Source organism: Spodoptera frugiperda, chromosome 28 (genome assembly GCF_023101765.2).
Source record: "Spodoptera frugiperda isolate SF20-4 chromosome 28, AGI-APGP_CSIRO_Sfru_2.0, whole genome shotgun sequence".
Classification (NCBI taxonomy): domain Eukaryota; kingdom Metazoa; phylum Arthropoda; class Insecta; order Lepidoptera; family Noctuidae; genus Spodoptera; species Spodoptera frugiperda.
Genome location: NC_064239.1, coordinates 2,582,489 through 2,595,060, shown reverse-complemented (window position 1 = coordinate 2,595,060; position 12,572 = coordinate 2,582,489). Strand labels below are relative to the sequence as shown.

At 34.5% G+C, this 12,572-nt stretch overlaps 3 protein-coding genes across 6 annotated transcripts; 1 reads left to right on the top strand and 2 right to left on the bottom strand.

Annotated features, from left to right (window-relative positions):
- Positions 1 to 1,432: 1,432 nt before the first annotated feature.
- On the bottom strand, positions 1,433 to 5,165 carry LOC118265478 (uncharacterized). Of its 2 annotated transcripts, none has more exons than XM_035578371.2 (6): positions 4,503 to 4,663; positions 4,012 to 4,194; positions 3,461 to 3,581; positions 2,855 to 3,021; positions 2,472 to 2,576; positions 1,433 to 2,003 (listed from the first exon to the last, which is right to left on the bottom strand). In XM_035578371.2, the coding sequence occupies exons 2-6, from the start codon at positions 4,150 to 4,152 to the stop codon at positions 1,878 to 1,880; spliced, it is 660 nt and encodes a 219-aa protein (XP_035434264.1). In that variant the 5' UTR covers positions 4,153 to 4,194; positions 4,503 to 4,663; the 3' UTR covers positions 1,433 to 1,877. The 2 variants fall into 2 exon arrangements, with proteins under 2 accessions (XP_035434264.1, XP_035434263.1); XM_035578370.2 differs by lacking the exon at positions 4,503 to 4,663 and adding an exon at positions 4,843 to 5,165 and having other exon boundaries at positions 1,435 to 2,003.
- Positions 5,166 to 5,295: 130 nt separating this feature from the next.
- Positions 5,296 to 10,851, top strand: LOC118265477 (mediator of RNA polymerase II transcription subunit 17). The gene is made up of 12 exons (XM_035578369.2): positions 5,296 to 5,645; positions 5,773 to 6,028; positions 6,314 to 6,595; positions 6,887 to 7,016; positions 7,461 to 7,678; positions 7,976 to 8,059; positions 8,144 to 8,297; positions 8,579 to 8,715; positions 9,297 to 9,382; positions 9,871 to 10,003; positions 10,289 to 10,430; positions 10,548 to 10,851. Exons 1-12 carry the CDS (start codon positions 5,557 to 5,559, stop codon positions 10,766 to 10,768), a joined length of 1,932 nt encoding a protein of 643 aa, XP_035434262.2. The 5' UTR covers positions 5,296 to 5,556; the 3' UTR covers positions 10,769 to 10,851.
- On the bottom strand, positions 10,841 to 12,340 carry LOC118265479 (RNA-binding protein Rsf1). 3 transcript variants are annotated; one of them, XR_004782752.2, is made up of 3 exons: positions 12,184 to 12,340; positions 11,314 to 11,909; positions 10,841 to 10,978 (listed from the first exon to the last, which is right to left on the bottom strand). XR_004782752.2 is itself a non-coding variant. In XM_035578372.2 (2 exons), exon 2 carries the CDS (start codon positions 11,893 to 11,895, stop codon positions 11,452 to 11,454), a length of 444 nt encoding a protein of 147 aa, XP_035434265.1. In that variant the 5' UTR covers positions 11,896 to 11,909; positions 12,133 to 12,301; the 3' UTR covers positions 11,166 to 11,451. The 3 variants fall into 3 exon arrangements, 1 of the variants encoding a protein (XP_035434265.1); XR_004782751.2 differs by having other exon boundaries at positions 12,133 to 12,301; XM_035578372.2 differs by lacking the exon at positions 10,841 to 10,978 and having other exon boundaries at positions 11,166 to 11,909; positions 12,133 to 12,301.
- Between the last annotated feature and the right edge of the window lie 232 nt (positions 12,341 to 12,572).

Genomic DNA, 12,572 nt, shown 5'->3' with positions numbered 1-12,572 from the left:
TTTAACGTTAAGCAAAATCGTACTAAGGGTACTGAACCTGTAAATACTAGAATTAAGTACTTATACGTTAGTTAATAACACTTAAACCTCTGTCAAATTCCGCCCGTTCCTCATACATGAGGGTGCGGGTTCGAAGCCTTCCAACGGGAAGTACCAATGTGACGTTTTCCAAGTTATTTGTACTTACTAAAATCACTTAGACACCACTGATGTCTAATTATAAGTTTGAAATCGCCAACCCGCATTGAGCAAGCGTGGTGATTAATGCTCAAAGCTTCTCCGTATGAGAAGAGGCCTTTGGTCAGCAGTGGCCACTTACAGGCTGTTGATGTATGTAACTATGTAAGATAAATTTGAAGAATAGATATTGTAAAGAATAATAATATATCAAGTTATTATATGAGTTTTATTTACAAAATTGTTTAGGTAAGTACCCAAGTACCTTTAGTTATGTAGATACTGTCTTACTAGGATATTAAACTGAATAAAGTAAATAAAATAATATTTATAATCATAGATGTACAAATATAAATGCTTACTAATATGTGTGATAATAAAAAGTATACAATGTACTTAATACTTTCGCTTACAAGAACAAAATGTATGTGTGATAAGTAAATAAGTACTACGTACTGCTATGCTATGAAACAGATTCCCGTGTCATATTGATGCTTACATGACATTTTCTGTAACAAAATGAGTCATACAATATTTTAATGGAAATAGTATTAGGGAATACATAGGTGACTAACTATGGAGCATAATTATTCATACAATAATCAACTTTATTTCTACTTAAAATAAAATAACAGTTTGCTGTCTATAAAAATACTTATAAAATGCTAAATAATACATAATACATACCTACATAGTTTATAAGTAACTACGCTATTTACAATTTCTAGTTACAATAACATAAATTTTACAAACATTTGAGTTTAACAATTCAATTTTAAATTAATATTCGAATACATAATTATTATGAGATGTTTTTAAAAATAAAAAATACCGAATAACAAAATACCGAATAAATGCATAACATTGGAATTAAAGTTATATATAACCCCTAAGTAAATAATTATCACAATTTTCTTTTACTTAATCCAAGAGCCAAAAATTTTCTTGATAATTGACATGTTAACTGCCACGTAGGTCACCGGTGACCTATGTTAGTGGAGGATTTGCCTTCAACAGTTTTATGATGGCAGTTAAAGGCTTCAAACCATTATATTTATAGTGTTTACTTATATACATAATTATATATTATACATAGATAGATACATAATATCGTCACTTCTGCTGTCTACCATCGGGGTATGCAAAGGTAATTATTAATGTACCTATATTATTTTACGCGGAACAGTAAATTATAATTGTCAATTATATTAAGAACCTATATAGTTATTATTAACTTATTTTAAACAACGCCAATAGTGGTAGTAATTTAAAAAAATTAAATCCTAAAAAGTAATAGGTAAAAACGTTTTCTTCAGTGTGGAGTTTAACCCAATGTCGTTTATAGCCCAATGCTATTCTAGAGACTACAATTAATTAAGTATTATGGCAAATTACACTTACTGCCGCACTCAGAGACATTTAACCTTTCGTATGCCGTATATAAGACAATAGAAAACACATTGTGTATCGCGTGGATCCACGTTCCAAACATACGAAGGGTTAATGATTACTTAAACTATTCCTTCGTAACGAGTTTGTGTGGAAAACAATTGCTAAGGACTGGGTTAAGTAAACATTAAATGACTCTGAGTATGGCGATTCAGCACTGAACTTACATTCTTATTAAGTCTAAACATAAGAGTCAATTTAGCATGGACGCGAACAGCATCGAATTATTCGAGCGTTCACAGATACCTGTGCTAAGTGGGCGAGGTCGAGTAGAAACGTTTCATCGTCACGTCGATATCGACAATGGCGTTGCGAACGTCGTGTGTCGCAGCACTAATCGTCTCGAACGAATTCGCTAGACGGTCTATTGCTCTTGCCTGTTAGATGAAAAAAAAAAGAACTTCAGTTATAGAAAAGGGTCCCAAACTATAGAAAAAAAAGCTGTGGTAACAGAAATAAAATAAGATTAACACTTAAAGCACTATACATACTTTCATATTTTGCTTCGACAGCGTTTCAGTAAAACAGGGAGATTTCAGAATCGCTTGTGAGTTGCAACGATACGACTTCACAACTAACGAAATACGTCAATAAAAGAATAGGCAACTGTACAAGTAGCAGCAGTACCACCCTTAGTACGAATTTGCTTTACGTTCGGGTTTTTAATAAGAACACGTTCGGTGCTGATTGGTTGGTTCATTCTCGCCGGCCAAACCTCCAAACGCGCTCTCGTTTCGTTTTCGTTCAACGTAAAGCAAACCCACACTAAGGATACTGAGAAACCTGCAATCTGCCTCATAGAAAACCTTGCTTTTAAATTCGGTTAATAAAATGAAATGCTTTACCTGTATTTGTGAAGCTTCAGCAAGCCTCTCCATCGCTTGAGCATTCAAATGCGATGCATTCGCTAATTGTGACATTGCAGATGACTGATCAGCCAGCACTTTCAACTGAAATAAAAGTATGAATTCAACATTTCAAAAATAATTTACCAATAAAGATCCCTATAGGTCAGACTTCAGAGTCCATTCCCAGGATCTACAAAGTTCTTTTCAGTCCCCTCCCCCTTCTCTAAAACCCCTAAACCGGTAACTCATTTCGGATTCCTCTGGGGTTTCAGGTATCCATGGACGACGCCAATTGCTTACCATCAGGTCATCCATTAACACATTTGCCACCCATACTATAAACAATTCGAGTGTGGATAGCATTTAAGTAATGAACATACCATTTTTTCCATAAGTTGGTGTTGTCGTTCTTCAGTGTCTGTCATGGGGTCTTCAAAGGTCATCACTTGTTCTGACTCCGCATGGTTGTGATCCATGCTGTCCTCGTTGTAGAAATTCTCATCCAAAAAGTTGTTCTCCACTTCCCTTTTGACTGTACCACGAGGTCCTGGAGATTTGAAAATATTATATATATATATATATATGTAAGAATCTATACTATTTTTTTATTCTATAAAGCTAAACAGTTTGTTTGTTTGTTTGTTTGAACACTAATCTCCGGAACTACTGGTACAAATTGAATAATTATTTCTGTGTTAGATAGTCTGTTTATCGAGTAAGGCTTATAGGCTATAAAACATCATGCATGCGTGAGAGTAGCTAGCTATAATATAAAACTATATAATGTCTTAACCATCTGGATTTAGGAATTAGGCCTCAGCAGTACTTAATCGCCAGACCAATAGGTAGCTGGCTTTATTGCCACTAAGTATTAGTTGGCGTTTCTCCCAAGTTATGAATCAGAAAGAAGATAATTGCAAAACTACATTAAATTGGCAAAAATATTCAGTAAGTATTAAAAAAAGAGTTTTACTCAAGTAACTTACTACCAGTTTCGTTTGCTAGAAAGAGATCCCATATCTTCTTCTCGATATTGGAGCCGAGGTTGTTAGGATCACCCGTAGCCTGCACCTTGGATCTCACTGTCGATTTTTTGTCAGCCCAAAACTGAAAAATATTATTGTTTTCATAAAAAATCATAAGTAACGACTTAAGTAGTTATAGTTATTCATATGAATTATAAATTATAATACAAAAAAAATTTTAAGTCAGCATGGTTGATGCAGTGGCTGGACAACCGGGTGAAGTGGGTTCAATTCCCGCATAGAGCAACTCTTTGTGTGATTCACAAATTCTTATTTCAAATCTGGGTGTCACGTGTATGTGACACAACACTCAATGTTTAAAAAATAATCATTATCAATTAATATTTCATACGTTAATTCATGCTAATTTGTAGCCTGGTTACAGATATAATTATGATTTCATTTGATCATACTATATAGGTACCTATATTAAATTAAATACAAAATAACTGAAACCAAATATTATTCATCTCATCCACATCAGATTTAAGTCTTACACTAATGAAACTTACTTTAACCCAAGACTTCACAGGTCTGGTAGGGCCGGAAAGACTATTGACCAGGCGGGTCAATTTTAACCACAGCTTTTTGCCCTCATCTCTACCTTCAAAACCCCTTAGTTGACCTAAACCCAGAGCTGGGTGCTTCTCCATAAAGTCCACAATGGCTTGCACCTGCTCCAGGCTGGGACGGGACTGGAAAACAAAATGTGCTTTAAAGTAAAGAAATTATTTTATTATGTTTCCTTTTTAATACTATTTTTTGTAGGCCTTTAAGGTATATTCTTTGCTATCCAGGTTTCTATTAAACTAAATTAAGTCTCTAATTTTATAAATATATGCTGATTTGTTGATGTTGTAGGTAAAGAAATTAAAGTTGCATTGTAGAATGCCTTATAGTGTCAACCTTATTTTAATTTTTGTCACATTACAACTTATAATGTTGTTGCTACTATTCTATTACAACAATACTAATTTTAATACAAAGTGCTTAAATTATTTACCTAATGAAGTAAGTACAAAACATACAGAAAATATGGCAGAATTAAAGAATTTAAAGTGTTCAGAAGATATCAAGTGATAATAAATTCACTCATGAATTATGTTTTTTAATAAATTACAAACAAAAGTAATTATTTACTCGTGTTGCTCGATTATGTGATATCGAACTCACGCTCGAATTCGAACAATTCTCGACTCATCATCAACAAAGTGAAAATGCAATGAGTAAGTAGGAGTGAAACACGAACTAGTTACGCCAAGACCGGTTCGAGTTACCGTGTTTATCGAATCTATAAAATCTATTGTAAATTATTATAAAATGCCCATGATTGTTCCACTCACCGCTATCACCCGATCTGTCATGTTTAAGTTATCACTTAAATGAAATGTGTAGTCATAAACTTGATGCAAGTTATCAACGTTTCTGAATAAATCAATACTTCAGTACCAAGACTTCCATTTTGAATTCGTGTTCACAAAACCTTCGTACTTCTACGTGTAGAACGTCGATAACAAGTAATCACGCACGACAAAGAAAGACAACCATTGGTTGGGGTTGTTGTATCAAAGTGAAGTGAAGTCCAGTAAAATTATCATGAAGGTCGAAAAATTATTTGCGTGGTCCTTATAAAAAAATAACTGTGTATTTTCCAAACCCTTTAGTTAAGTAAAAATAAAAAATACGAAAATCTAATGAACAAAAGATTAAACTCCTCCTGTACTCATAAAATGGAGAAGAAAATAAAATAAATTATCTATTGAAATGTCAAAGTGACACATAGCTGGTTGTCAAAAAAAGTGAATTTTAGTTTGTGGCGGTCGTTGTTTGTTGGAATCGCCCCAAAGTGAATTTTCTGTGATTGTTTATTTATAATATTCACTACGAAACAACTTATAGATTTTGTAAATGTAAATCGTAGCTTTTTATAAATACATGAGCAAATAATGATATTAAACCATCATAGAATGATAAGTTTTACAAGTGCATACTAGCAATGTTATGGTAAAGTAAATTATTAATTTAATAGGTAAAAAGTTGTCAGGGAAGCAAGAAATATGGCAAATTCAGTGAATATTTCTATAGAGGCGCCAATAGAGAATCAAATTCAAGAGATCACTTACGATGGGCAGGAGATTTATCAGGCGTAAGTATACTGGCATGTGCTACTTACTGTTCTTACTGAATTTACAAGTAAACTGTACCTCCTGACTTACACACTAGTCGTTAAGACTAAATACTTAGTAATTACTATCTGTTTGGTCTCTTTCCAGGCCTCTGTCCATGTCAGAGAACCTTGCTCGCTTAGCACAGAAAATTGATTTTTCAAAAACTGAAGATGAGTTCTGTAATATCAAGAAGGAGGGCGAGAGTAGTTCTGACTCGAAGTCTGAGGATGAAAACAAGGAGCCTGGGTACCAGTCCAGCTTGTGGCCGTGGGATTCTGTCCGGAACAAACTCAGGAATGCTCTGACTGAAGTGTCAGTATTGGCTGATGTACTTAGCATTGCTAAAGAGAAGAGGTATATGGTAAGTGTCATGGATATTCAATAAATAACCTAATTGGAATGTTTCACTCACTGAAAATAAATTGCTTTAATTTGTTCTTATATTACTATCTATTTTATCCCAAAAGTGTAAAGTGTGTACCCATAATGTAATGATTTCACAATGTGCAATCTCATACAATTTTAATGATAAAGTAACGAGCCTGAGGCTCATTGTAAAAAAATTACAGTAAAGTCAGTGCTAGGTAAATGAAAAGAATTAATAGTCATAATTAAAATAATTCATTTTCTCTTATCTGTTTTGCAGGTTTTAGATCCAGTACAACCAGAACAAACAGAGAGCAGGCCCATGGTCCAAGTTTATGGACGCAAGAAGGCTTTAGGAGCTGCAGCAGCAGTTCTCCTGGCAGGAGTGGAGAGACTACGAGCCAGTGAAACCATGCGGATGACTCGTAACATGCCAGACTTCCACATAGACCTCTTGAGGCTACGACAGAACTGGAGATTAAAGAAAGTATCCAACACTATCGTCGGGGACCTAAGTTACCGTACTGCAGGGTCGAAGTTTAGTCAGACTGGAGTATTTGAGGTTTGTATGAAGAGTACTTAGTACACAAGTTTTAGGAGGTACAGTTTATTATACTGCCTATGTGCCCAATTGCAGCCTCATCCATGGCAGTAATCTCTGGTTCCATTTCCCAGTGCGGGCATTATAGTATTATTGAGTTTTTCGAAAAGTCTTATAGTAGCTTTGAATCTAGAATAATAAAGCTAAACTAGAAAAATGGGTACTAAATTTAAAAGAAAATATCTTGCATCATTGTTTCTTCTTCTTCAGTCCTTTGAAAAATATCAACTAATGCAATTAAAATTTTATTAGGTGACTAAAGCACCAGAAGAGCAAATAGCTCAAGCGATGAATGCAGCAGGACCTGTGCCGTCAGCGCTACGCGTCACAGTTCCACCTGAACTGCAAGGAGTTGCTTTCATATCTGTGCTCTGTCAAAAAGGTAAGATGTGCAAACCATTTGTTAAATTAATCATAATATTGCACTTAACCCGTTGTATGCCGGAATGCAGATCTACGCAAGACACAATGTATTTTCTATTGTTGTCTTATATAACGGCATACAAGGGGTTAATGAGGCTATCCTACCAGTTTTAACATCAGGGGTTTATAGTCTCTATGGTGTTGTTGACATTACACGACACATGACGCGGTAAACAACTAGCACGCGCCCATGAAATGTGGCATGATTTTCCTATCATCGTCATCAACAACCCAAAATGTTGACTAAATACTACCCCTAAATAACCTGGTTTTACCATAATCTCTGTACTTTGTTAAGCTTGTTGGTGATAGCAGTTAAAGTGATTTTCATGTACTAATCACTTAATAAGATGTCAATAAATATCTTAGAGCCCTACAACCAAATAAACTTTGTCTGTTTTAGAACAAGAAGACGTGGTCACAGCTACGCTAAGTTCGGCAGCCATCAACTGTCCTGGAACACTACCAGGGGATGGAGCAGAACTTCACTGGCAGCAGAAACTAGAGGCAGCACAGAATGTACTCTTCTGCAAGGAGTTGTTCGCAAGATTAGCAGCTGAAGCAGTACAACTGGACGCTTCTATACCACACATGGTTGTGGGCAATCAAATTATGGCCACTGTAAATAAAATTGCATATTTTCTTGTGTCATCATTATAACCTCTAGGTTAAGCTGCTCCCTATTCTATAAGAAAAAAAAAAACTAACAATTTCTGACTAAAATTAATAAAAATATGTAATAGAAAGGTACAGTGTAAGGCGGCTAATACTCTAATTTTCCCCTTATGTTTTCGTTCTTTTTATTAAAAAAGTGATTGATTTTGATTTCTTGTGCTGCCCTGTATATAAAAATGTTTATAGGATGTTTTCTATCAATCTTTTTGTTTGTCGTTTTTGTATAAGTTTTCTTTATTTTAGGTTCTTCCAGGCATACAGTTATTAATTGGACTTTGTCACAATAATGGACAAAATACTAACAACACCAATCCAGAAGGAGTAAAGGTCTGTATAATGAAAAATAAAAACAACCACCTAACCAAGGAGGTAGCATACTATGAAAAAAATTAAAATTATTTTTATTTCCAGCCTGAAAGTGCGACAGGCAAGTCGGACCACGACCATGTTCTGGAGCATTCTTTACATCAGTTACTCCGGGCTGTGCATCATGCCAATACTCACCATCCTTTCCCTCATCCAGCAACTGGCCCTCTTGGACCTTCGAAACGACGCTGTTTGGCAGGTACAGTAATGCTAATACATTATAGTATAAATATTACAATAAGTTGTAAAATAAAGTGGGCCTAGGGCCTAAACAAATACATTGTCTTAGCCACTACATGCACCTCTGTCTAGGCCATCAGGGATAAAATTGGGCAAGACGGTAAAGAAAAAGAACCAAATAATAACTATGTTCAATTGATAATGAAAGGTGAAGTTTTCTCTTTTACACTGGAACCTAATGGAAATAGAGCATGTCTACTTATAGTGAGGGCTCTCTCTTCATCTTCAAGTCTGTTCCAGGTCCAATGGCAGCAGATCGTTATGAGTTGCTAGATATGAGTAAGGAACAATCTCTCTTAGAACAAATCATTCAACAGGCACAACACTTCTTTATGCGGAGACGAAGTGAATATGTACTGGATACCATTGCTAAGGAGGTTTGTTGTAACAAGGTTTTTTTATTAATTTGTGAGGTACTTATAATGTAATCATCTTTTACCTAGGTATATAACTACATAAGTTAGAAATATATGGTAGGAAAAGTAATAAAGAAATACCTATCATTGAAACAAGTTTAAATGTATCCCAGTGAAAATGTTATGAATAAAAATCCTGTCACCTATTTAAATTATTCAGCTTGAATAAAAAAACTAGTTGAAACTCATTATCTCAATACTATATAAATATCTTACATCCGTCTCTAAAAACAGGTCTACAGCGAAACTCATTAATTTACAATTAATAATCATTAGTCTAATATTATAATACTACTATTAGTCTAATGAGAAAGTTTGTTTATTTGGATGTATGTCGGTCAATTACGCTGAAACTACTGTATCTATTTTGATGAAATTTGGTATAGATAGGATATGAAGTGACTTGGGTGTAAGGATACTTTTTATCCCACAGAAACGGAGGCGAGCAGGAACTAGTTTTCAATATAAACTTATTATCAAAGAACATTTAAAAGTAATAAGATATTATATATTATTATGTACTAATGTTATGTTCTGTTTAGGTCAAAGATCCACTGATTGTGTCCCACTGGAATGCACTGAATAGTCCAACACAATCATGTGTGAAAATCAATATAATGGCATATGGGTGAGTTGCAATAATTACCTAAATCTGTCGACATTTACCTTATCAACTGATTTGAGTAGGAAAATTTTCGTGATAAGAACTCTATTAGCTAAAACTAAATAATATGAAACCTATTGAAATTAATTCTTTCTTTTTCAGTCTATATTCTACATTCGGGTTATTGTTCTTTTTTTATAATAATAAATGTATTTTGTTTTCTTATCACCTACTATGCTGTATCTTGCAATAAGATAGTATATGTGTAATTGAGGAGGTGAAAAGGTTATAAGCTTCTTCCTAACCTAACTGTATTTTGTTTATTACCTATTGTTTAAAGATTACCCTGTTGAGGCTAGAATACAGAATAGATACATACATAAAATTAATATAAGCCTGTTTTTTAGTTTAATTGACATCTATATACATAAAAACAAAACTTTAATACATTTAAATCTTTTTGGTCTTGTTTTCCAAATTTTGTTTTTCTATTATTTTATTTTGCTATACAGGTATGATGCAGTTTGCAGAACTTCCCTTGTAGTACATGTTGGCGAGAAGACACTCAAGTGCATTTGTCGCGATGGCAAAGTTAGACATTTGTCTTATGAACTTCAAGAACTTAGGGATCTTATTTATTGTCAGGTAAAACTTAATTTTTATTCACATACCTACAATAAAATTTATTTTTTAATTGACTTACCCTACATTTTCATTTGTAAACTAAAGAAACTCCTAATGTAATCAATTTTGACTAATGACGTCGTAAACTACTGCGTTTTATAATTATACACTAAATTTATGACGAACTGAGATTAATAACGATACAACTCATCATAGTTATGAGCTTTGTATTATAAAGGAGTGTATTTGTCACTTCCATGTCCACAATGTGCTAGCAAATTCTAAAATCGATAATTCTGCCAACAGATATATCAGCATCAGATGACTGCAGTGCAGGCTGTAGGCAGGTGCATGGGCTGGCAACTCTTAGCTAGCAGCTCACATCTTGGTTCAGGACCTGTAGAACCACTAGGCAATGCTTCTTCTTGTCTCCTTGCCTCTCCGAATGGTAGGTTTATCATGGGACCATACTATGTATATTGTGACGTATTTTGAATCAATTCAATATCACTGATCACTGTTTTATTGAAAGTGATACTTTGCTTACAATTGGTTTTATTTTTAGGTGACCGGATGTTAGCAATCAGATGTGAGCCATCAGTTGGTATCCAAGTATACATTGCTCAATCTCCCAGAAAGGATTTCTTCACAAGCGAACTTGTTCAAGACAAAAAGTGGGAGCATCTTGGAGGAGCATTCAAGGAAATTAAATTAGAAAAAATGGAAGGCAAAAACTTCTTGAATAAGATGGAACTTCTAATGGCGTGTCTAAGCAGTCCCTCATAATTTTGTGAAATTATTCAATGTAATTAAAATTTTGTGATGTCATTTTGTATCTGACATAATAAAAATCAAATAGAATTATATAATCATGTATTTTTTTAAAGAAACTTAGCAATTAGGGTGCTTAGGCAGAATGTTAAGTAATCACTGAAGGATTGTTCTTGCATTAACTTCTCGAAAAATTAAATCACCCGAGATCAGAATTCCAAGGAACTGAAACAAATACAACTGTGTTATTCACTTGCCGAGTCACCATTCTACGGGTGTTGATAAGACTTCAACTTACATTGATGGCTTTATCCGGTCAATGAATCCATCATTGGTTAGATTTTAGGTTATACCATACACATTTACATTATTATTCATACATTCAAATGGACTTAATATTAATAGAAATGGATATCAATAAGTGAATAAACAACAAAAGTTGTTTTCACATAAATTTATTGAATGAAAGATACGAGTTACATACATTGAAATGCTAATTATTAGACAAAGTTTTAGTTAGACACACTGAATTACATGATAGATAAATCAAAAGCTATTACCTCTAATTCCTTGAGACATCAATGGAACACCTCCTAGTATTAACATTGAACCCCCAGTTTTTACCAGACATTGAATTTAACACTTAGAAGGCTTCAGATTACGATAACACTAACACCTAACATAAAACTAATACTAAATTAATATCGAGACAATGGCGACCTAGATCTGAAGTTGCCGCCGCCGGAGCCATACTCATCGCGCTGGTTGTTGCGATTGTAGGGCCGGCCCCCGCCGTACGAGTTGAAGGATCGGTTGCCACCTCCAGGTGGGCCTCCGAAGCCACGGCCTCTGAAGTTGCCTCCACGTCCACCTCGGAAGCCGCCACCCCTGCGGGGTCCATCCCGCTTCCTAGAGATCTCTACTTTTAGGGTCGCGCCTAACATCTCGAATCCGTTCATCGCGCTACACGCATCCTCAGCCTCCTGCAAGTTTTCAAATTCTATGAAGGCAAAACCGGGAGGGTTGAGAGCCACCCACACCGAGTTTAGTTTCCCGTATTTATCAAATTCTCTTTCGAGGTCTTCCTTCTTGATGCCTTCCACTAATCCGCCGACATACACGCGAGTACCACCAGAACTCATGATTGTGTTGAAATCTATAAATAAAATGATTTCAAGTCAGATACTTCGACAATGGGTCACAACAACAAATTAGAAGTTATTTATCACAAATGTAATTACGACGCAACCGTACTTAGCACAGAAATAAATATATAAATACAATGAAGAAAACAAAATGTCGACACTGCACAAGCATTGCCACGCCACGCCAACAATCAGAATAAAACGTATATTACTTGAATATTAGTTAAAACTTACGTGTAACGTTGATATAAAAATGATAAGTAATTAAAATCGACCTAAAATTACCTAAATTATGACTATTTTTCAACTATTTTAAATATAAATTATGAAGACATAAAAGAGTCGACGAAATTTATGAGTGAATGAACGATCCAACGATCGTTAAAGAAACGCGACGGAACTAGACGAACGAACGATTCCCACGGTAGCATAGTAGTCAGTGTTGCAAGTTTATTAAATGATTGTGATAATGATAATATTATTTTGTGGAAAAATATCAGTGATATTAATTAAAGAAAGTAAGCATTTTGAATTTATTTATATGTACATGTCTACAAATAAAACAATTAACCAATTATTTTCACTTGTATACGATTTGATTTCTAATACTTTTCCTCGGGTAAGAATGAATGAATGAACTACTAAGAAAGGTATATTCACGACCCCAAATTCAT

Bases quoted from the DNA above. Each gene is read 5' to 3' on its own strand.
- LOC118265478 (XM_035578370.2), bottom strand. From the start codon at position 4,863: ATGACAGATCGGGTGATAGCG. The intron at 3,582-4,011 runs GTAAGTTTCATT...AATATTTTTCAG, and splicing joins CTGTGAAGTCTTGGGTTAAA to TTTTGGGCTGACAAAAAATC. The intron at 2,577-2,854 runs GTATGTTCATTA...CTTTTATTTCAG, and splicing joins ACCAACTTATGGAAAAAATG to TTGAAAGTGCTGGCTGATCA.
- LOC118265477 (XM_035578369.2), top strand. From the start codon at position 5,557: ATGGCAAATTCAGTGAATATTTCTATAGAGGCGCCAATAGAGAATCAA. The intron at 6,596-6,886 runs GTTTGTATGAAG...AAATTTTATTAG, and splicing joins GTCAGACTGGAGTATTTGAG to GTGACTAAAGCACCAGAAGA. The intron at 9,383-9,870 runs GTGAGTTGCAAT...TTTGCTATACAG, and splicing joins ATCAATATAATGGCATATGG to GTATGATGCAGTTTGCAGAA.
- LOC118265479 (XM_035578372.2), bottom strand. From the start codon at position 11,895: ATGAGTTCTGGTGGTACTCGCGTGTATGTCGGCGGATTAGTGGAAGGC.